The 23,291-nt window shown below is 60.0% G+C and overlaps 1 protein-coding gene across 5 annotated transcripts; it reads left to right on the forward strand.

The window, feature by feature from the left end:
• Positions 1-1,622: 1,622 nt before the first annotated feature.
• On the forward strand, positions 1,623-23,255 carry CSRP1 (cysteine and glycine rich protein 1). Of its 5 annotated transcripts, none has more exons than XM_070501662.1 (7): positions 1,671-1,779; positions 3,837-3,912; positions 11,872-11,990; positions 16,626-16,794; positions 17,969-18,098; positions 21,429-21,522; positions 21,974-23,255. In XM_070501662.1, the coding sequence occupies exons 3-7, from the start codon at positions 11,879-11,881 to the stop codon at positions 22,048-22,050; spliced, it is 582 nt and encodes a 193-aa protein (XP_070357763.1). In that variant the 5' UTR covers positions 1,671-1,779; positions 3,837-3,912; positions 11,872-11,878; the 3' UTR covers positions 22,051-23,255. The 5 variants fall into 5 exon arrangements, with proteins under 5 accessions (XP_014698649.1, XP_070357763.1, XP_070357766.1 ...); XM_070501664.1 differs by lacking the exon at positions 1,671-1,779 and adding an exon at positions 2,221-2,589; XM_070501663.1 differs by lacking the exon at positions 1,671-1,779 and adding an exon at positions 2,222-2,881.
• Positions 23,256-23,291: the final 36 nt, after the last annotated feature.

Genomic DNA, 23,291 nt, shown 5'->3' on the forward strand with positions numbered 1-23,291 from the left:
GGACGAGGGGTGACCGGCAAACCCTCCAGGACCTGTCCCCAGTTATCTGCCACGGACAGAGGGAGGCTGCAGTAATTCCTTCTCAGAGAGCGCTCCAGATGCCAAGGATCCAGGAGGACGTTACACACAGACACACCCACAGAACGCACACAATCACAGTGCAACGAGAGCCCGGGATCTGAGCGTGGTTCGTATCCCACTCGGCCTGCACTCAGTAAAAACCTTGCAATTGCACCGTGGAGAATAAGACCCTTCGGTCTTGGAAATGCAGTCGACAACCCACAAAACTGTACATACTGGAAGATACGGTTCCTTCTCCCTGAGGCTCTCACTTCTTCGTTCCGCTCCCCGTTCCCGGGAACGCCAGTCTCTGACACTCCTCAGGTTCCTGCAAACCCAAACCCACAGCCCCAAACACAGGGCGGTGCTCCTGCTGGGGGCGGGGCCGGAGCCAGGAAGAAACAGTCCCTTCCTCCATTGCCTGAGCTCTTTGTCCCTGGGGGCGCTGGGTTTCTGGGCTGTCTCTGCGTGCAGGAAAGAGGTGGGGGGTCTCCCCTGCCAGGCAGCTGCTCTGCAGGCTGCGACCCTCTCTGCCCTCTGATATGCCTGCAGCAGGCGCTCGGGAGGGGCTGGGGACTGGGTGGGGTGGCACAGCCAGGGGGTAACTGCCCCAGGGCAGCTGTGAGGGGCCTGTGTCTGTCGTGCTGAGGTTGGAGGTCCCGAGAAAAGCCTCAGCTGAGGCATCCACTTTTTAGGGCTGCTGTTTTTGGGGGGTGGAGTGGGGCGTTCTCCTGTGGATGCAAGGAAGGCTGGGGAACGCTGAGGGGACAAAGCTGTTGGGGGAGGGAGCTGACATTTATTGAGCTCCATGTGGAGGGCCACGGCTGGAGGCCCACACAGCCACATCCCCTCACCACATCCTGCAGATCGTAGGTTGTACCCCTTTCACAGATGCAGCACCTGAGGCCTAGAGGGGCTAAGTGTCTAGGCCAAGGGACCAGCGGCTAGGAGGAAGGGGCAGGATCAGAGCTCCGGTCTGTCTTGCTCTGGAGCCCAAACGTGTCCCTTACACCTTGCCACCAGGACGCACAAATGTAACACCCCCCTTTCTCTTGGGGCACAAGTTTTTCTCGGGTCTGATCTCCCAGGTCACATCTCCAGCCTCCCATCTGGCTGACAGGGAAACCCTGAGAGGTTGTGGGCACGTGCCAGACGTTTCTGCCATGGTGGTGCACAGCAGGCACACACAGTGTCACACATGGCCAGCGCACAGTGGGTCCATGGGGGCACAGTGGGCATACAGTAGTCACACAGCGGCAGAACACAATGAGCACACAGTGGTTGCACAGTGGGTCCACGGGAACGCACAGTGGGCACACAGTGGGTCACTCAAGAGGCCGCACGCAACAGCACAGTGGGTCCGCGGGGGTGCACAGTGGTCACACAGAGGCAGAACGCAGTGGGGGCAGAGTGGTCACACATAGCGGGCGCACACAATGGCGCACAGCGGGTCCGCGGGGACGCCTGGGTTAGCGTCTCCTGCCCGCGCCAGCGGGCCACCGCGGGTCTTGGGGGGCCGCCCCCGGCTTCGCGCCGTGACATCAGCTTGGTGGTGCAGTGTGCAAAGCCCTCTGGTTGGCGTGGCCGGGACACGCCTCCCGGAGCGGAACAAAACGGCGCGCAGGCCGGGCGCACCCAGCCGCCGCCTGGAGAGCGCTGCCCGCCCGCCTGGTGACCCAGACGCCAGCTGAGCCCTCCGCCCGGTGACCCAGCCGCCAGGTGAGCGAGTGCGCCCGGGGGTCGCGCGGTCCCCGCCCGCGCGCTGCACGCACCGAGCGCCCCCAGGCTGGGCGACCGCAAGGAAAGTTGGAAGGGAAAGTGGCGCGGCCGGGGGGCCGGTTGCGGCCTGGGAGCTGGAGCGGTGGCCGCGGGTACCCGGGGCGGCGCTGCTCTTTCCAGGAGGCGCTGGGCCCCTCGCCGCCCGGGGCTTCCGGACGCAGAAGCCCCCGCGTGCCCCGACCCGGCGCTCCGCTCCCTGCGCCGCCGGCAGGTCTGGCAGCAAAACAATCGGCGATTCTGCGCGCCACTGACGCTCATTGTACGGCGGGGGGATGAGGGCATCCGTGCCACCCCGCCCTCACCCTCCTGCTCCGGGAACACGTGCCCGCGGGGGGCGGGGACATCTGGCTTCTTGCGGGCCTGAGGCATCAGTGCCGGAGCGCAGGTGTGGCGGGAGAGCGAGGTGGAAGCTGCGACGTTTCACTTCCCCCTGCACCAAGTTTCCGGGCTAGGAGGGGACGATTAGGAAGCCTGAAAGACCCCACAGCGAGGATTTTGTAGCCTCCGCCCTTGAAGGCTGGAGAGCAAGAAAAAGGCCGGTATGGAGCACATTCAAAGCAAGTGGCATATGTCCCCCAAAAGGCCACTCTGCGGCCGGTGTTGTTACTGACTCTCACAGGCCTGAGCGGGGTCTGCAGCTCCTGGTCCCTGTGCTGCTGGAAACTCCTCAGGCCCCGGTCCAACCGGGAGCAATCGGTCAGGCCCTTCCCCCGAGGCCTGGGCTGCAGCCATGCAGCCCTGCTCCTGAGGGTGAGTGGATGTGTGGGCCCCCCGCCCCTCGCCCCCCCCCCCCCACTGAGAGGGCTCTGCACTGGGGTCCCGTCACAGTGGCACTGAGGAAGTCCGCCTGGCTCTGACAGAAAGGGCATTTCCAGGAGGCAGCCTGGGATCTTGGTGAGCAGTTGTCAGGAAGGCAGACTGAGTCCTGACAGTTGGATTTGCTGCTTAAGCCACGGGGGACCTGGGACGGCTGACTGGACTGCTCAGTGCCCTTTGGGGACGGCACTCACTCTGGGAACGTGCTGCACAGACCTGGAATACGGTGGGGCTCTGTTACCGTTGACCCCCTGGTCCTCTCCCATCCTCCCCCGCCCCCTAGAAGCAAGGAGGCTGCGGTGCCGGGCGCCTCTCTCTCTGTCGGCTTAGCGCAGAGTGGGCATCTCTCCCACGTGGGATTTGGGGACCCGGGTGCTGAGCTTCACCTGCTCTCGAGCGACGGCACCCTCCTGATTCTGCAGCTGGGCTGCCACTCGGGAGCCCAGGGCCACCTCTTGCAGAGAGACTGTCCCCAGCCCTCAGCTGCCCCTCCTAGCTGGATCGAGCCTTACATGGCTCCCAGGCTCCCGGGGACCTGGCTCAGGGAGGATATCTGGGGCGAGGGACAGTCGGACAGGGAAGGAAGTTTGTCTGCTGAGGGCGTGGTGTGGGCTGGGGGGTGGGGGTGGGGGCACTGCCCTGGGTAGGGGGTCTGGGGAGATGCAAGAGAGAAACTGCAGAGCAGGCCCACCCGCCCAGCACGGGCTGCTAACAAACGTGAGGACAGGAGGGCTGCAGCCTTGCCCCTGGGCTGCCCTCACACCATCCTTCCTGGCCCGGGTGTTTTCTGTTCTCATTGCCAACGTCGGCCTCTGAGGCCAACGTCCTCAGTGGGCCAGAATTGCACCGGGAGTGCCTGTTGACTCTTGGGTGGGGCTCAGTAAATATTTGCTGAATGAAAGGGCAGGAATGGGCTTTTCGCTGAGCTGGCCTCCTGGACACTCATAAACCTTGCAGGTGGTTACTGGCCAGTTTTCCCCCATGAGTGGCATTGTGGGCCAGGTGAGGGCAAAAGGTAGCGTTTTTATTCACTGTGGGTCTCCTGGTGGGGACAGCAAATGGGGAGGGCTTTTTTGATGGGCTGCTAAAGTTTGTTGTTTTTATTTTTAAAGACTGGCGCCTGAGCTAACGTCTGTTGCCAATCTTCTTTTTTGTTTTTTCTCTTCTTCTTCTCCCCAAAGCCCCCCAGTACACAGTTGTGTATTCTAGTTGGGAGTGCCTCTGGTTCTGCCACGGCTGCTGAAGTGTTAACTTCAGGTAAGCCTGACTTATGGTGAAAAGTTGGCTTCCTTAATTACTGAAGAGTCAGGCATTAAACATTTTGAGATCCGAGAGGTGCTAGTGAGAATAAAAGGATCTTTTCTTCCAAGTTAACCATTTGCCATTGCTTGGGCGTCCTGGCAAGTCTTGGAGTTGGCCTTTCCTTGAGAGCATAGTAAACAGATATCTACGCTTGCCGGTGCTGGGGACTGGCCTAAATCCTTCACGTGTATTATCGTGGACCATCTATGAGGTATATGTGGATGCCCCCCATTTTACAGATGAAGAAACTGAGGCTCAGAGCTCGTAGTAACTCGCTCAGTATTGAGCTGCCATCCAAACGCAGGTGAACTCCTTCCAGCCCTCACGCCTGGTCACCGTGTTACTATTTTTCTCCACTCCCTTACATTTCCTGTTTCTAGATCGGCTCACTAAGGAAGAGCCTGCCATTCAGGAAGCTTCACAGACGACTTGCCAGCCGCTTATAATCTGTCTGAGGACCATATGGCTCTGCCAGTATGAACGTGGACGGAGTCAGGGTTAGAACTCAGACCTCCAGGTGTGCTCTCTGCCGCATGGCCAGGGAGGAGGGGCCCCCCCCGGAAGTCGGCCTGCAGACCCAGGGGATCTGCCTTCCCCAGGTCTGATGGTGTTTGAGTTTTGGGGCCAGGTTTGCAGGAAAGAAATGAAGCCTGGAAAAGAGCTTGCTTGAGGAAAAGACACACACACACATGCACGCACGCACAGTAGATCCGTGGGTGGAGGGGGAGGGGAGGGGGCCCTGGCTGCTGACAGGCGGCTTCCCCGCGGTTTCCAGTTGTCAGGAATTTCTCTTGGGATGACGTGACCATCCGACTGCGCAGCTGCCCAGGAATTTGTCTGACGTCAGCACCGAGTAATTCCCATGTATGGTAAAGTGCGTAAATACGAGGCGTCTAGCATTTCCAGACTCAGCTTCCCGAGGGCCAGAAGGCAGCGTCTGACTCAAGGCAGTGACGGGGGAGGAAGAAAGAGAAGGTTGGCGTTAGCTCAGGCTCGGCCCCATCAGGCAGCTGGCCCTGTCTCCCCCGTGTCGGCATCCTGTATGGGGGGGTGGCCGGGGGTGGGGTCCCTGAGATGTGAGCTGCAAAACGACCTGTTTTTATAAGGTCTGAGCGCTCGTTTCTTTTAAAAATTCATCAGAGGAAAGTCATTCAGAACTTTCCACATGGGACAACCCCTTGTCACTGCTGTGAGCTGACATCATTCCAGATGAAAGGGAAGAAACCTGATCTCTTGATGAGTCTGAGAGACCCTGTAACAGTGGACTCCGTGTAATAGTTCTGGAAGACTTGCCAGAAGTCCTAGACCCCCATTTCTACCTTGGGTGACGTTCACATCTCTGAGCTCTGGAGGGAGAGCTGTGCCCTGCAGGGCGTTAGGGACAGCAGGGAAGGAAGACAAGGCCCCCGTGTCAGCTCACAATCCCCGGGGGCCACAGACGGGCATTTGAAAAGAGCAGCTCACACCACAGAGAGAGAGAGCTGGAACGACGGTCAGGGCCTGGGGTACCGAGAGCCCAGAGTGATGGCAGCTGTGGGGCTGGTTAGCATCTTAGAGAGGCGAGTCGTGTGCGGGGTTCCGAAGAAGTCGTCGGGGGACACGTGAGGCCGAGTGCGAGTTGGCATCTCCATATTGGTCATCGGTCCGCCTGCCAGTGACCGTTCCTCTCATGTTTCCTGGGCCTTCAAGTGTCACCTCCAAGCCATGGGCTCTGAATCCTGGCCAGCAGGGCGCCTCCCTCCCTCTCTCTCCTTGGCTGCTCTCCTGCCGTGGGGGTGTGGGGAAGAGGCTGAGCTGCGGGCTTGGAAAGGATGACAGCTCCCCTGTGTCCCTGGCCAGATGCCGTGGAGCTCAGGTGATGGGAGCTGCGTGTTTCCAACCAGCAAACACCTGACAAGTCTCCATCGGGCCAAGCGGGCGGGTCGAGGCCCACGCCCAGAAGTCACTCTCTGGCCCGAGGGCACAGGAGGTTTTGGAAAGGAAGAGCTGGGGTTTTCCTACTGGAGAAACAAAGGCAGGGAATGGTTTGTCACATCAATGGTTGATGAGAGGAGGCGCTCCTTGAGGCACTGGTGGCCAGCCGTTAAGCACTGTACATCGCTAAGGTGGGTCCTTAGACTTGAAACACCACACCGATCCCGTTACCCCATCCCAGCCTACATGAGCTCTGTGAGCATGACAGTCTATGCTCTGGCTCAGCTCCTTTCTCCGCCGCTCTGTGAGCTGCCATCTTGAATCTCTCCTCTTGAGACTGAGGATCTGGCTACAGCTCTTAATGGGACGACCAGAGAGGAAGGTGTGGGCGGCAGACTCGAGCCGGTGGCTTACCAGAAGAGGCCAATCCTTGGCTTCTAGTGTCCAGCCAGCCCTGAGGATCCTGACCTCTCAGGTCAATAGCTGACCAGATTTTTCCAGCCATGCAGCAGAAAGTTCCAGCCCTATTCTCTGCTGAGATGATCAACACAGCGAAGTTGGACAAACCAGAACAGGCGGCCGTTCCCAATGGGAATGTGTCTCTGAAGGGGACCCACGCAAATACCCAGCACGTGGACGATGAGATTACGGAGGGCAGCAGTGCTTCTGATCACCTGGAGCAGCTGCCAGAGAGCTCGGGATCCAGACCAGTCTCTGCTTGCCTCCCAGGTAGCCGGCGGGAGCCCAGCCCCAAAGAAGGAAAAGTCACTTGTCCCAGGCACGCTCGCTGGGCTGACGGATAAGTCAGGAATTCCTGGTCCTTATTTGGCGTGTTGCTTCTCAAGCCTGGCTCCCTCCAGATGTGGACTAGCTGGGAAGGAAAGTGGACGTCTGGCCCCACATCTGGTTGAAGCTGGCCTGGGCCGGCCCCGCTGGAGGTCATCAGAGGAACGAGGACGTACAGGAGGCTGGCGCTGTGCTCTCACTCCCATACGTTCTCATCTCGTCCTCAGACTATGACTTCAGGGATTCAGTGGATGGTCCAGTTTCGAGACAGGCAGATCGAAGCCCAGAGAGGACAGTAACTCACCTGGGATGTTCCAGCGAGGGAGGGATGAATCCAGACCCCATTCCTTCTCTGCTGGACTGCACGGCCTGGGTGCGGGCCTGGGGCACTTCTCTCCTCCTTGTCTGTCCCCACAGGCCCTCTGTCCCCCAGGACTGGGAAGGCAGGGAGCCAGGTGTCTCCCCGGACACTCCAGAAACTCCGGGAACCAGGTTTCCTTTTAAGGCAATTCAGCCTCCTGGCAGACAGACAGACAGACTATGGGATTTGGCTGTTGCTTGAAGAAGCCGCTGCAGGCGGGGGAGGAGGAGTGAAGAGCGCCCCCTGCCCCGTGGGGGAAGGAGGTGGCCTGGCTCCCCCCAGCTGAGACTGAGGGTGCTCTGGGCAGAGGGGAGGGGAGCCCATCCACAGGGGCTGCCTGGACACGGTCATTGCTTTTCACCCCAAGGTGCTCGAGCCCTTGTCCCTTCACTGGGCCCTGAAGGGCGACCCCCAACCCAATGGCCCAGCTCAGACAAAGGCCCAGCCGAGAGGCATCCCGGACTGGTTCTCCTCACTGGCACGCCGTTGGGTTTCACCCATCCTCCGCCCGTGTTCCTGCTTCCCTGGGGCCCTGCTGGATGTGGGCCCCTGACACGGAGCCAGGGAGGACAAGGGAGGCCTCTGTGGGGCTGCGGGTCTCCCCCAGCAGGAGAAGGGCCTTTGTGTCCGGGAACAAAACACTACTTGGAGCTGGCTCCCAACCACGGGGTGCAGGCCGTTCCTCCCTGAGGGGTATTCCTAGGGGCGTGGAGCATGTCCCCTTCTGGTTCGGGGGTGGGGAAGGGAGGAGAGGGCCGAGCCTCGGGGTCCGGGATGTCCAGCAGGTGCAGGCACGCTTAAATGTGGGGGGGTGGCGGGATGGCGGTCAGGGTGGCTGAGGCTTCAAGGGCTGTCCCCATCTGTCTCTTGCAGCCCAGCCACTGCTGGAAAGTTGCCTAACCTCTCTGAGCCTTGTTTCCTTGTCTTCAAAGTGGGCATTTTCCCCACCTTACTGTGGGGACGAAATGGGATGGCTGTCTGGCACATAGTAGGCATGCAGCCAACAGCGGTCCGTCGGGGGGGTGCCTTGGCTGCAGGAGTTCTGGGGGTCACCTTTGGTCACCTCCTCAGAGGCAGAAGAGAACCTGTGTGGCTCCATATGAACGAGCACATTTTCCGGATCTTCCCCAGCAGAGCTCCCCTCTCATCCCACGGCTGGTCCTTGAAGCAGACCCCGCAGAGGAGTGGGATCGCCATGGGGGCCCAAGGGACCAGGCTCTGCCCCCAGAGCTGGGGCTGGGAGCACCTCCGTGAGTCCCTCTGTAGAGGGGTGGCTGCCTGAAGACAATCGGGGTCTGTAACAAGGAGGGAAAACGGTTGATGGCTAGGCAGACGGCCACATACTGTCTGTTGCTATTTTTCTCGAACCGTCCTCCACGTAGATGGTTTTGTAGCCCTGAGCTCCTGCTCAACAAGGCAGCTAGCCCCTGGAGTCTTCAGGGCTGAAGGAACGGAGGGCGGTGGTGGGGGCTGGCCCTGGCCCTAGGGACCTGGCAGCTCAGGCCCGTGGGTTATTCTCTGAGGAAGGCAGAGTCATGTGCGGCTAGAGAAATCCTACCTGCGGGTGTGTCAATGTGTGCGTGAGCCTGGGGATGCAGTGGCCCACGGCCCGGGGCCCAGCTCCAGCCCTCCCCCGGCACAGCCTCCCAGCCCTGTGCACAGGCTCTGCCCCAGCCCTTGCTGCGTGCCGGGTCCTGCCCTGGGCTCTGAGGTGGAAGGGAGCACTTAATTCACCAGCCCTGATTACGTGAGGTGCAGACGCAGGAGAGGAGCTGGGAACGTTGGCGGAGGCGGGGTTGGCGGAGGCGGGGCTGGAGCGTCTCCAGGTGAGGGTCTGCCTGTTCTCAGGCAGCAGAGGTCGCTGATGGTTTTGGAGCAGAACCCTCGACAAAGATCTGGCAGCGCTGGGGGGTGGATCAGGGAGGAGATTCCAGAAGCAGTGTGGCCGGAACTGTTGCCTCCCTGGGGATGCCTTCGCTTGTAGAGTAACTGGCTTCAACAGTAAAGCGAATTTGTTGGTTTGTTTGACCGGAAAATTCAGAGAGAGATGAGCCGGAGGTTTGGCTGAATGGTGGCTCAGTGATGTCATCACAGACTCTCAGCTCTGTCTTCCCTGCTGTCAGCTTCGTCCTGGAACTGCCTGGCCCCCTCGGGACAACGCCCCCAGAGTCTGCTGCTCGCCTCGCTTCGCTCAGGGGGGCAATGGGCTTGCCTCCAGGAAGTTCTTTCGGAAGATCGGGGTTTTTCTTCCCCAGACTCCCCAGAACTCCCTTCTTCTATCTCACTGGCCCGGTGTGGACAGCCGGCCCACCCCTGCGCCCATAACCGGGGCTAGTCAGCTTAGGTCCACGCACGTGCCATGGCTGAAATCGGGGTCGTTACCAAGAAAAAGGCGAATGCAGCCTCGTGTCCTCTTTGAGAGGCTGGTGTGGGCTCGGCGGGGGAAGGCAAGAGGGGGTTAGACTGGGTTAGGGTGCTGGAAAGAGGGTCGACGAGGAGAGCACGGCCCACGATTTGGGGATGAGTAAGTAAAGGGGAGCGGAGCCGGGGCAGCTAAGGAGGGGGCTCGTATCATTCTAGGGTTTGGCAGAGAATGATTGTGGTACCACAAGCAAAAATGGAAAAGTCAGGAAAAAACAGGTTCCAGAAAGAAGGTCATGCGTTCAGGTCACTCGTGTTGAGACTGAGGTCCTTCTGGACCATCCAGGTGGAGATGCTCACCTGAAACTGGACACTGGGCTTAGAGGAGGGGTCAGAGCCAGCTGTATGTGGAAGTCCTCGGCGTGGGGTGACAGTAGATGCACCAGGACCAGAGAGATTGGGAAAGAGAGGGACCAGGGTGGGACCAGAGGGAAGCCCAGCTCTTCGGATACTGGAGGACGGAGCAGAGGGGGTGCAAACATATCTTGCTGATCGACAGACCCAGGTCTCTGTGCTGTTCCAGGCGACATCCCCAGCACCACTCTGGCCACCTTAAGCCCCATGCGCGTATCAGCCTGCACACGTTCACCGAGCGCTTCCACGGGGTCTGGGGCTCCGCAGAGACGCACGGCTGTGGACAGCATGCCCCGGTGTGGCTTTCAGCGTGGGGACCCTTTGTTCTTTCCTCAGCTGTTGACTGAACAGTGCTGCGTGGACCGTGGGGACTCTATCGTGAATGCCACCAAGTGCCACCAGGCAGTCAGAGCGTGCGTCCCCGATGTCCTAAGCCAGCAGCTCTGTCCTCAAGGCCCTGAGCCTGGAGCGTCTTCTTGAGCTGAAGCCCGTGTCCACCGTTAGATGGGAAGCTCTCCAGCAGTGGAGACGGGGCTCCCTCTGTCCGACACTGACCCCCGAGCTGTGGGCATAAGCCCTGATGCCAGCGGGGTGGGCTCTGGATCCATGCCCCCGTTTTCAACATTTCCATGACACGTGTCCCCGTGAGCTTTCTCCTGACGCCCCTTTGCCTCCTGTGGCAACAAACCCCTCGGTACCTGCCCTTCATTTCCTAGCCCGCTGCATCCTCCTTTACTTGCCCCGTCCCGGGCCACCTGGCCCCATCATGTACCCACGTCCCCTGTACCTGGCACAGGACCGCTTCCCTCTGTGCATAGAGTCACATGCCTGCTGAGCGACCGATTGCAGTGGAAGGAGAGAACCAGGTCCATCAGCTGAGGGCTTTCCCTGTTCTCCAAGTCCCCATGGCATTCACCTCCTGTGCCGCTCTCTGGGGAATCAGGGCCAGCTCTGCAGCATCGGCTCTCCAGTGGTGTTGGGCTTCTGCATTAAGAATCATTATGGACCGCTCATTGTAGGCTAGGCCCTGTGCTGCGTATGACACGCTGTGTTTCATTTAATCCCCAGAAATAATCTATGAAGTAGCTTTTTTTTTTTTTTGGGGGGGGGGGTGAGGAAGATTGGCCCTGTGCCAATCCTCCTCTATTTTGTATGAACGATGTGTACGTCCGCGTCTGGGATCCGAACCCACAAACCCTGGGCCGCTGAAGCGGAGCGCACAAACTTAACCACTGTGGCACCAGGCCGGCCCCTGAAGTAGCTTTTTAATGCAGAAATCAAAGTTTAAAAAGACGCACTGCCTTGCCAGGGTACACGCAGCAAGCAAGTGGCAGGGTCAGGATGGGACCAAACCTGTCTGCATCAGGACGGCAGCTTGGAACCAGTGCCCAGAGCATCTCAAAGCTGGTGTCAGGCCGCCTGCTATGGATGCTTATTAAAAGTCCAGATTCCTGTACCTCATCCTTGGAGGTCATGAAACATCGGGTCTGGGGTGGCGCTGGTAAATCTGATTTTGGTAGAGCCCGCCTGAGTCTAATGGACTCGAAAGCCTGGGAACTCAGCTCCGTGTGCCGTCGCAGCCCCCAGCAGCCCCCCACAACCGTGTTCCTTCCCCCCCTCTCAGAGGTAACAAACCTAAGGTGATAGTTTGTGATAACCACCCCCTTGTTTTTCTTTATAACTGTTCCTCCTGTGTGTTCAGGCCTCGGCCGTATAAATTTCGTCCGTTTGTGAACCTGACACAGATGATCTGTGTCTTACGGATTCTAGTATCTCTGCTTCTTTTGCTCCAGATTAATCTGTGTGGGATTCGTCCGTGTTGATGCCTACCGTGGTGGGTGTTTCATTTTTATTGCGATGACAGCCTCCTTCCTGGAGCCGGTATCTGACGCATATTTACATCCTTTCGAACACCCAGCGCAGGCCTGAACCACAGCAGTTGCTCAGGGACTGCCTGTCGGTTCCGCGAGGAGCAGTTTAGGAGGATGCGGGGCCCGCGGGCTGCATGTGGCGTCTCCGTCACGGGCAATCGGTGTTTCCTGCCTCCCTGCAAAATTAACTCCCGTTTCTGTGTCCAGTTTCAGGATGCCGAACTGGGGAGGAGGCAAGAAATGTGGGGTGTGCCAGAAGACGGTTTACTTTGCCGAGGAGGTCCAGTGCGAAGGCAGCAGCTTCCACAAGTCCTGCTTCCTGTGCAGTGAGTACGCCGGCCCGCGGCAGCCCTGGGGACCTGGGCCTGCCCCCGCAGGCTGGCCTGTCAACAACCTCCCCCAACCTTGGGGGAACTGGTCCCACGGGATGTAAACAGCTTGACATTTGGCTGGAGTGCAGCAGCTGGGGAGGGAAAGACTTCTGGGCCTCTTTGTTCCGCTCAGAAGCTGCTTTCTAAGGGGATGAACTGGCCAGAGCTGGTGGGGGTGGCGGGCGCTCGGGGCTGAGAGCCAAGCTGTAAAGACTTGGTTAGGAAAACTTTCCACTCCACTTCTCTCCCTGCCACAATCATTTAAGAGGAAGACACTTTGAGCCCAAAGTTTCACCAGCCTTTGGACCCGAATCGTCCCCGTAAAAAGGCAGCAGAGGCTGCAACCTTATAGGGAAGCTGAGTCTGGAGGAGGAGCCGGGCTCCCTTCCTCTCCCACTCCTTGGCCGGCCATTCCCCCTCTCACTTCCCCTTCCTGCTCCAGCAGCCTGGATAAGAGGAAAAAGAAGGACAGGCTCTTTGACATCCACTCCCTATAACCCGGAGCAAGACTTGTCCAGTCTCAAGCCTGGATGAGCCGGAAACCAGGCAACAGACACCAGGCAGCCGAGAGTCGGGGGACCCCAGACCCTGACTCCAGGATGCTGAGCTGGCAGGTGCCTGGGCCAGTGATGTTTTCAGAGCGCCCAGGCAGTGGCGACTTGGGGAGCCTGCCCTGGATTCCTAGATGACTCAGTTCATCGTGATCAGAGCAGAGGGTGTGGGTTAGGAGAAGAAGCCTCCGCGGTAAGAGGCGTTTTCCTTGAGGCCGGCAGAGTGGGAGGCAGGGCAAAGTCCACTTAAGCTGTAGGTTTCAGAGCCCGGAGGGCAGGGTCTGAGTCTGAATTCAGTGCTGGTTGTCCGTGTGGTGACGGGCAAGTCACTCAGTTTCTCTCTGCTCAAGTTTTCTCACGATTCCGGGGGAGATGATAACACTCACCTCCGCAGGGGTGTCGTGAGAATTAAAATGAAAGGTGCTTGGAAAACAAACAAAGTGCTTAAAGCGATGGTGGGTGTTCAGTGAATGAAAGACACTGCCTCAGACACACGCGCGCACACACACATGCAGAAGGCGCCGAGGCATCCACAGGCAAGAAGGGGAGACTCAAAGGAGACGCCCCTGGGGGCTGAAGTCCCAGCCCATCTGGGAGGTCCAGGGAACGGGGTCCCCTCCATCCTGCATCACAGAAAGCGAAGTTGAGAGATCTGTGGTGGCTTTGTTCCCCGTGACCTGTGATCCAAGCAGGATCCGGGTAGGTGTGAGGACACCTGCTCACGGGGTGCTCACCTGATCCTAAGCGCCCCTGGGGGCCCAGCCGGAAGCCGCCCGGCACCATGCTGCAGGGCCCCACCCCCTGCCCGGCCGGCCAGGTGACAGCCGAGGGCTGCGTCCCATGGAGTGCGGAGTGTAATGAGCCCTGGTCGAGCCTCGTTGGCCTGCCGCCCGAGGACGAGGCCGCCAACAGCAGCGTCTCGTTGTCCGCAGTTCCCTGCGCTTCAGAATTCCAAGCTGTTTGTTTTCTCCGAGGGAACGAGAGGGCTTGGCCCTGCCTGGGAAGAGGGTCCGGGCAGCTCTTCACCCTCTAAGGTTGCGTAATCGCCGTGAAAGGTGGCTGGCTGGGGCCCAGAGGCCGCCTGCCCACAGTCCTGCTTGTGGAGGAGTGGCGGCCGGTCAGGCGGTGGAGGGAAGTCAGGAATGCAGGGGGCGGCTTTGGAAGCAGAGGGCAGCCCGGGCCAGGGTGTGGGGGGTTGCGGATTAGAAGCAGCTGTGGAAGGTCAGGCTGGGGAGCAGGGCTGGCCTGAGTCCCCAGAAGAAGTTCCTCTGACCATTCGGGTCCTTGGCTCTGGGTTCCACTCAGCGTGGCACCTGCATTCCCTCTCCTGAGGGTCGAGGACCCAGGAGGAAAGGAGACAGGACGATGGAATAGATGGAGTCAGGGGAGTGGCCTTTGACCCGGGACAGGGGTGGATGGGCCTGCAGTACAGTGGGGGGCCTCAGTAGGGGCAGCCAGTTCCCATTAGCAGGCGGGAGAGCTCAGCGCTGCGGTCGGGGGCCTACCCCGAGGCTACGAGCCCGGCTCTGAGCTGCAGCCACCTCCCTCCTGGGACAGGTCGGGCTGAGCAGCTGGCCCTGTGGGAAAGCGGAGCTGGTCAGGCCCGACCCCCTGGAATGGGGCTGCTCCCCAGAACCCGAGAGCAGAGCACGGGGGAAGCTCCCAGAAGCCCAGCCCACCCTCTGACACCAGCGGCCCCTCCCTACAGGCTGCGTTTACTGTCAGTTTGACCCTCCGGGTCCCACACGCTCTGCCTCACCAAAAGGGACCAAGGGCTGGCGGAAAACAACCACATCTGGAAGTCAGGAGCTGGGGCTGCTTTTCCGGGTATTTCCAAATGGCGACACAGGCCTCGCCGAACCAGACGCCATCTGGAAGGAGCTTTTCCCAACAGATGCAATGACTGACCCATAACTGGGACTTTTTTTCTGGGCTTAACATGGTCTAGGAGGCGTTTATTTAGGGCTTCCTTCACAACGCCCGTCACTGAGTCTCGGTGGAGCCCGCAAGGGGCTGAGTGCCCCGCCTGGATGGAGGTGGAGGGGCAGAGGCAGGGTAGGGCGGAAGGTGGCCCAGAGGGGGCCGGGCGGACACCAACGGGGAGCTGCTGATGTTGCACCTGGTGGTCAGGGCCCAGGTGGCAGCAGGGAGGCCCTCTGGAGTGTGCTGGCACAGGGACCTGGCGTCCCCTCTGGCCGAGCTCCTGGGTCTCCTGCCGGAGGTCAGTCACGGGACCTCTGCTCCCCCATTGCTCTCGAGTCCACTTTCCGCCCTCCCTCTGCTCCGCGAATTCTCAGTTCAACTTGGGTCTTACGGGAAGCAATTCCTGGCCAGCTCCTGGCTTCCCACCCTCGAAGGGAATGTCCAAGCCCTTGGCCTCTTGCCCCCTCTCCCTCCTTCCCGGGAGCCAAGCCCCAGGGGAGGCCGAGGGAAGGCCCATGTTTGGGCTGCCCAGAGTGCTGGAATGAGGTGGGGACCTCCGGCCAGGACAGGAGGGTCCTTATTTAGTCCGACATCTCCAACCTGGGGCTCCGGGTGAGAGAGGAGCTGGCCCTTAAAAGGCAAGAGGATGGCTAGCTCGAGGAGCTGAGCCGAGAGCCTCCTCGGAGGGCGGGAGAGGCGGCCCTTCTCCAGCTGTTTCCCTGGGGTTCCATCTGCAGAAGGACATGGGGGAGGATGTGGTCCACTTGGGCCACCGGGTCCCAGGATTTAAGGAGTATCCTGGAACCAAGAGAGCATCATAGGACCAGACCGAAGGAAATAGGGCAAGGTGGAGTCTCTGGAGAGAGGCAGGTGGGGTTTGGACTCCTGCAATCTTTGGAGCCCTGGGCCTGCCCACCCCTCCCTGTCTTCCTATGGGGCTGACCATGGCGTCCACCTGAGAGTAGCCAGCATTTGGGATGACTCTGCTGTGTGCAGGGCATGTGCTCAGTACTTCTCACAGAGCATCTCGGTTCTCACAGCCACCTTTTTGGGGAGACATCACTATCTGTGTTTACGCATGAGGACACGGAGGCTAGAAAGGAGAAATTCCTTGCGCAGGTCACACAGCGGGAGAGGGAGAGAGCTGGGGTCTGACTCTGGGCAGTCTGACTGTTCATGACCCCAGGCTCTGGGACTTTCTTTCTTTTCTTGCTGAGGAAGATTGGCCTTGAGCTAACATCTGTGCCCATCTTCCTCTACTTGGGACACCTGCCACAGCATGGCTTGACAAGCAGTGCGTAGGTCCACACCCAGGATCTGAACCGGTGAACCTGAGTGCACGAACTTAACCGCTGCGCCACCGGGCCAGCCCCAAGGGCTTTCTTATGTGGAGAGCCTGCACAGCTCCCCCCGAGATAGACAGCAGCACAGATGAGGCCACAGGCCTCCCAGCTCATCCCATTCCAGTCTCTCCTACCCTAGGAGTCAGGAAGTTCTTCCCAGCGTCTGACCTCACTTCCTCCAGTGGCAAAGTGATTTCTGAGATTAGAAACTGCCAGTCCTGTTGCTGTGGTTCGCACGACTGTATCTCCCTTCAAAGTCCACCATGCTGGACACTTCGTCAATGTTAGGCTTTTCTTTTCTTCTGGAGGCATCACTTCACCTGCTTCCCTGCCCCAGCACCCCCAGATGGTCCCTTCTCCATCCGGTCGCTGGAGGCAGGAACACCCTGCCCTTCCCCTTCCTTCCTTCTTTTCTCCTTTTCTGCCGGGACACGTGGTCTCTTTGTCAAGGGCGGAGAGTCAAGGCTTGGGGTCAGCCTAGGCTGTTGCTTCCGATGAACCTGGGGTACCCTGCAGCCTCGGGAGACACGAGGGTGTGGAGGACCGAGGCTGGCTCCCAGTGGCTCCAGGAGGGGTGTTCTGGCCAGTCTTCCTAGAGCTGGGCCACGCAGGTCCCCTCCTTCGCTCCTCCCAGCTCTCTGGCCATCCTGACCCCCCTTCCCGGGCTGCTCCTGAAAGATCAGGAGGTCGTGCGTGCAGAGTGCCCGGAGGGACCTTGCAGCGAGCCGGCCGCGGGCCTGGCTCTGACTCCCCGTACTGACTTCCCTCTGCAGTGGTCTGCAAGAAGAATCTGGACAGCACCACCGTGGCGGTGCATGGTGAGGAAATCTACTGCAAGTCCTGCTACGGCAAGAAGTACGGGCCCAAGGGCTACGGCTACGGACAGGGCGCCGGCACGCTGAGCACCGACAAGGGCGAGTCGCTGGGCATCAAGCAGGAGGAGTGAGTGCACAGTGCCCCCCCAACCCGGTCCCTGAGCGCTCTCCTCCCGCCCCCCCAACCCCGGCGGGCTCATTTCCACCACTTCGGGTTGAGCAGAGGAAGGCTCAGAGAGCCCTGATTTCAAGGGTGGCCTTGGAGCACACACTCGGTGTCAGGCCAGTTGGAGGAGCTGGGCTCCAGCGGGGACAAACAGGCTCCCCTGTGTCCAGAGCGTGCAGCTGGATTTTTACAGGAGTCGGAGCTGGGAGGAGCCCCGAGAATGGCTTGTCCAGCCTCCTCTCTTCATCGATGAGAAACCCAGCTCAGCCTCGGTGACTGGCTGGGGCTCCTGCAGCCCGAGTGTCTGCGCTGGACCAGGGCTCAGTGGCAGCGCCACCATACCAGCCCGCTCTCTGCATCTCTCCCTCTGCTGGGGGAAGTCACTCCCCTCGGAGAGGCTACAGGGGTCACCAGGTCCCCAGCACCCACTGACTTCTGACCTGCTGTAACCGGTGCTGCTGGCGGTCAGCCCGGCCAGCTCCTGGGCCCTGGGCGGGGGGCGTTGACGGAAATGAGGGATGAGTTACCACATTGCAGCCAAGGCCGCTGCCCCAGTGGGAATGACTTGTCAGCAGATTTCTCCTGGAAGGAATCTGTTAACAGACGGGCTGCAGGAATGGGGGCCTGGGGTGGGGGTGGGGGGCGCGGTCCTTAGCCAAGGAGGGGTGATGAGGTCCAGCATTTAACTAGGTGCTGAGGGAAGTGTGATGTTTCAAATACCCTGGAAAATAGCCTGGGCTGAGGGGCTGGCTTGGTGGTGTTACAGTTAAGTTCGCAAGCTCTGCTTTGGTGACCCAGGGTTTGCAGGTTCGGATCCCGGGTGGGGACCTAGCACCACTCCTCAGGCCACGCTGAGGCGGCATCCTACGTAAAATAGGGGAATACTGACACAGATGTTAGCTCAGCAACAATCTTCCTCAAGCAAAAAGAGGAAGATTGGCAACAGATGTTAGTTCAGGGCCAATCTTACTCACCAAAAAAAAAAGAAAGAAAATAGATTGGGCTGAGTCCTGGCTTGTCCATCTGTGCAATGGATGATGACTCTGGAGCCCCTAGCCCCGCACTGGCCACACAGTGCGCACCCACCCATGTTTCTCAGTGTGAGTCACCCCACTGCATGTCCTTCCCCATGCAGGGCCCCCGGCCACAGGCCCACCACCAACCCCAACGCCTCCAAGTTTGCCCAGAAGATCGGGGGCTCCGAGCGCTGCCCCCGATGCACCCAGGCCGTCTATGCTGCCGAGAAGGTGATCGGTGCTGGGAAGGTAAGGTGGCCGTGGGGCGTGGTGCGGGGAGGGGAGGGAGACAGGCTGCAGACGCCTTCCTCAAGTGGGGCTTCCAGCAGGTGGTAGGTCTGACCCTTGCTCCTCCCTTCATTTCAAAAGCCCAGGGTGAAGGAGCACCCCCTTGTCCCTGTGCCCCTGGTTTCCAGGGAGCCCGGATCACTCAGGAGCGTGACGGCCCCCCATCCGTGGGACGGATGATTAAACGCCTTGGGCTGTTCACAGGGAGTTGCAAAGATCAGTCCACGTTTAGGATTGGGGACTACAGACCTCTAAGGAGGCACGGATGGGTTTCGGAGGCTCCACAAGCCCCCTAACATTCTAACATTCTGTGTGGCTTTGTGGGAACGTGTCTCTTTCTGGGAAGAGGTTCCAGAGCTTGCATCAGATTTTCAAAAGGGTTTGTTGATCCCCAGAATGTTAATAAGCACCCGAGAGTCTACACACATTCTGTGTCATGGGATGTGGACTCCCAGAAACCCGTGCACGGACCCCCAGGGCGGAGACCTCAAGCTCAGGGCCTGCAGAGCCTCCCGGGAGGTTTCTGTAACTATTTCTAACTGCCCCACATGTGGCCCCTGAAGGACTGGAAGAGTCGGGTGGCGAGCCCCTGGCCCACGGTGAGTCTCACAGCCCTTAGGGAGGCTGCAGGGGAGGAGGCCCAGGGATGCACTGTCTCCGACCAGCAGCCAGAGAGTCTCAGAAGAGGCATCTTCAAGATCTATGGCCAGAGAGGGCTTCTGGGTCTTCACAGGCGGCCCAGGGTGGAGGGCACTTGGCCAAGCTCACCCAGCAAGCCGATGGCACAGCGGGGCCTAGAACCCGCTGGCAGCTTTCCTGGACTTGGATCTTGGCTTTTAAGGCCAAGTTTGGACCTTGAGTGGCGGCCCCGGGGGCGTGGCTGGGGAACTAACTCATGGCCACGTCTGGAGCAGAGCAGGCTCTCCGTTCAACCCTCAGAGTCAGGGTGGAGATCCGTGCTGTGACCCCATTTTACAGAGGATGAAGCTGAGACTCAGAGCATTGCACAGTCTGCCCAGATCTCCAGCCAGTACGTGGCTGGCGAGGAGTCGGCCTGGGGCCCCCTTACTCGCATGCCCTCGCTCTTCCTACTGTTCACTCTATTTTGGGCTATTAAACCCCTTTGAACCCACCCCCACGGCTGACCCACGGTCCTCGCGGGACGATTTAGTCCTGGGACCCTAGACCACCTGGTTTGCAGTGTAGTTTTGCTGTTTACTAGGTGTTTGACCTTGGGCAAATCATTTAACTTTCCGAAGCCTCAGTTGTGTGTCTGTAAAGTGGAGCAAATGACAGTCTCCGAGGCCGAGTTAAGGATAAGATGCGAGAGCGCACAGAGCCCAGCGTGCTCCCCGAGGGTCTGCTGCTGGTGTTACTGCTGTTGGTATTGTTTACTTTGTGGGGTTGTCGTGAGGTCAGAACGAAGATCCTTGCCATTGAGGAAATGATATGAAAACAGGAGATATTATTAATGATTGTTAAGTTGGTGTTTTTTCTGCTGTGAGAAGCGAAAATTATAAGAAGTCGCTAAGAATCAGTATTTGTTACCTAGCCAGGCTCTAAGTTAGAGTTAAGGCCGTGCTACCAAGGAGTCGGGGTGAGACGTTTGCCTTCAAGCAGAAAAGGTTGGGAGAAGTTCCCGCCTCTCTTTGACCTTGGCTGAGAAAGAAACGGAGGGGCCGGAGGACCTTTAGGTGCCATGTGAAGGAGCAGAGGATGGGTGCTGTCTCGAGGGAGGGCTGGGCAATAGGACGTGGGGGGTCTGCTGGTGATTCAGCCCTTCTCCAGCCTGGAGAGCTTGGGGTGGCGACCCCTGCTCTGCAGAGCGGGAGGCAAAGGCTGGGTGACCGCTGAGGGCCGCAGGGCACTGGAGGAGGCCCCCGGTCTCAGCTCTGTGGACCCTGCTGCCCCTCCAGCACGGGAGGAGGAGCCACGTGCCTCCGTCTGGCCGCCAGGAAATCTCAGGGATCCGGTTTCCTTTCATTCTCCAGCCCGGCACCGGCACCGGGGTGGCTGCACTGAGGGAGTCTCTTTGCCCTTAAAAGGCCTTGTTCTGTCGGCCCCCCTGCCTCCCCGCAGAGCTGTCTGCAGGGCAGCCTGGGCCTGCTGGGCCGGTGCTGGTGGGAGCTGGCTGTGGGGAGGGCTTGCTGCCTGTGCCGGTCCCCATCACCGCGCAGCCCCGGCCGGCTCCTTCCACCACAGGCTGTTAGTCTCCAGGCTCCTCTTAGAACCACAAAGGGCCTTCTGTGGCCCCCCGAGAATCCACGCTGCTGGGGCCTCTTCCTGCCAAGTTCAATGCACTTCATGGATTGGTCCTCCTTCCAAGTGATACTGACCCCCTTGACTCAGGGCCTCCACTCTGCCCGCCCCGTGCCGGGCACGTGACACTGCTCAAGTCACTGAGTCCTCACAACCACCTCATGAGGGAGATATCGCCTCCCCCCTCCCCAAGAGGTGATGGCCTCTGAGCAAACAAGGCAGCCAGTCCGTGGGCCAGCCCGGTGGCATAGTGGTTAAGCTCGTGCGCTCTCCATCAGCAGCCCGGGGTTCGCAGGCTCAGATCCTGGGCACAGACCTAGCACCGCTCATCAAGCCATGCTATGGTGCCATCCCACGTAAAATAGAGGAAGATGGGCACAGGTGTTAGCTCAGCGACAATCTTCCTCAAGGAAAAAAAAGAGGAGGATTGGCAACAGATGTTAGCTCAGGGCCGATCTTCCTCACACACACACACACACAAAGACAGCCAGTCCTGGAACTTCAGAGGCAAGGCTGCTGCAGAAGAGCCCCAATAACAAATGTCTGCTGCGTGGCCAGGCACCATGCGGGGGTATACCTAGTTGTCAGGTCCATCTGCAGGGTAGACGCCGAGGTCTCCCAGGTGAAGAAGTGGCAGAGGCTGTGTAGCTTCTAAGCACCGTGCCAGGACCAGTCTGAAGCCCACGCCACTGACTCCCAGGGAGGATGGGTCTGGAGAAGACTTGTCTGGGCGTGCCTGTGGGGCAGCCTTGGCGGTGACCACCACCCCCGCAACCCCCGGCCCCGGCCCCAGCCTGCCCTTTGTGGTGCAGCTGGTGCCGCTCACCATCCAGCCGTTGCGACACACGGTGTGAGGCGGTGTGTGGTCCCTGGCCTACTCCCTCCACTGCGCCGCCCCACGCAGGCCCAGCTGAGCAGACTTCAGAAGTGTCTCGAGCCCTTCCACGTGGTCACGTCAAGGGGGGCCGGGGCTGGGGGGCAGGGATGCCCGGGTCCCTGGTGGCAGCATTAACCATCTCCTTCCTTGCCCAGTCCTGGCATAAGTCCTGCTTCCGCTGTGCCAAGTGCGGCAAAGGCCTCGAGTCGACCACCCTGGCCGACAAGGATGGCGAGATTTACTGCAAAGGTGGGTGGCTTCCCTTCGAATGGGAGGGTCGGGGTGTCTGGGGTGGGGAAGGGGCTGGTGGTTATGCCCTTGCTAAATGGAAACCGATTCCTGGCCTTGGGGTCGAGTCCGGAGCATCTGGTGTGACCCTGAAGCCACTTGGCCGCAGGGGTCATAGGGCCACCGGGGTCATAGGGCAAATTGGGGTCGGATGGGTCAGGACCAGGCTCCTAACTCCTAGTCTGGTGCTCTTCCAGTGGATAATGCTGCTCCTGTCGTTTTGGTGGCAGGGGAAATGGGTACACTGTGGAGCCAGGGAGCTCCTCACTGTTGGGTTGGGGGTGCTGTGTAGGTGAGGGGTGCTGGGGGACCAGGCTGCCCCAGAGGCCTGGCCAGGCGCAGGGGCTGGTGCATCCGCAGTGGGAGGGCGGGAGGTGTGGCCTCATGTCCTCATCATCTCTTCTCCCCCCAGGATGCTATGCTAAGAACTTCGGACCCAAAGGCTTTGGCTTTGGGCAGGGGGCTGGGGCGCTGGTCCACTCGGAGTGAGGCTGCGCCCCGCCACACCAGCTCGATCCTGTGCTTCTCATCGCCGCTCCCTTCCCGGCAGCCTCGGCCACCTCCAGGATTCCCCCTCCCTCTCAGCCCTGCCACGCATCACCAATGACGAACTTGGGCGCTGGGCTCCCTTTGGGGTGGGGGTCTGCCTGAGGTCCCAGCCCTTAAAGGAGCTCCCCCTGCCTGGGAGCTGAGGCCACCGCCAGCGGGAGACCTCAGAGTTGTTAGTCTAGGTAGGACCCCGCCCCTGTGCCCACAGCCCACCCCACAGACCTCTGTTCTTGCCTCCTCGGCTGAGTGTCCACCGTCAACTGGCCACACCCCTGAGCCCACATCTCGGAGCCCGCAGGAGGGGCAGCTGCAGGCCCGGAGGTGGGGGGGAGCAGGAAGCAGGACCCAGGTGGGCAGAAAAGGCTGTGGGTCACTGGACCCCAGAGATTCTCCTCCTTGGGTGGGAGGGTGGGCTTCTTGGTGTCCCTCAGAACAGGCCTGGGGAGCCCCAGTTCCGGGGGTCGCTAGGGGGCACGCAGACAGGGTTGCAGACGGAAGGAGCCACCTGCTTCTCTAGGCGCCTTGCCTTTGAGGCGGTGAGGAACGATGTCCTCCCCCTCGGGGTAGGAGGGGAACTCCCGAGTGCGAGAACCCCAAAGTCAGGATGTGGTCTGACCCCCCCCCCCCCGGGCCCTAGTTCCCTGTTCGATGGAGGCCCTCATGACCACCCCCAGCCCACACTCCCATTTATCAGTGGCCGAATCAGAGGGCGGATGGCCTGCCCCTAACCCTGGGTCCCCAGGCTGCCGAGGCAGCCCCTCCCCTGCCCAGCACAGCCCAGGCCAGTCTCAGTTCTTACCACCCACGCCCGCTGGACCCTCAGATGTGGAGGGAGGTGCATGCAGCCTCATCTTCACACTGACACCCCTTCCCTCTTGCCCCATCTTCAGGACCTTCCCGCCCACTGGGGCCTCCACCCACCCTTCTCCAGGGGACCCTTCTCTGGCCACATCATCCCCATCCCTTCCATGCCCCCAGGCCGGAAGCAGTGGGAGGAAGTGGGAGGGGCCGGGCCTCGCTGCTCCCAGGACTGAAAGGAGGTCACTATGCAGAACTGACTGTCGGGCTGGAAGGGCTGCAGGCACGCAGGCACGGGCTGTATTCAAGCTGACTTCTCATCTGGGCAATAAAGCTATTAGAACAGAGCTCTGGTGTCCGATCTTGGTCTGTGCTGGCAGGAA

Source organism: Equus asinus, chromosome 30, assembly GCF_041296235.1.
Source record: "Equus asinus isolate D_3611 breed Donkey chromosome 30, EquAss-T2T_v2, whole genome shotgun sequence".
Lineage (NCBI taxonomy): Eukaryota > Metazoa > Chordata > Mammalia > Perissodactyla > Equidae > Equus > Equus asinus.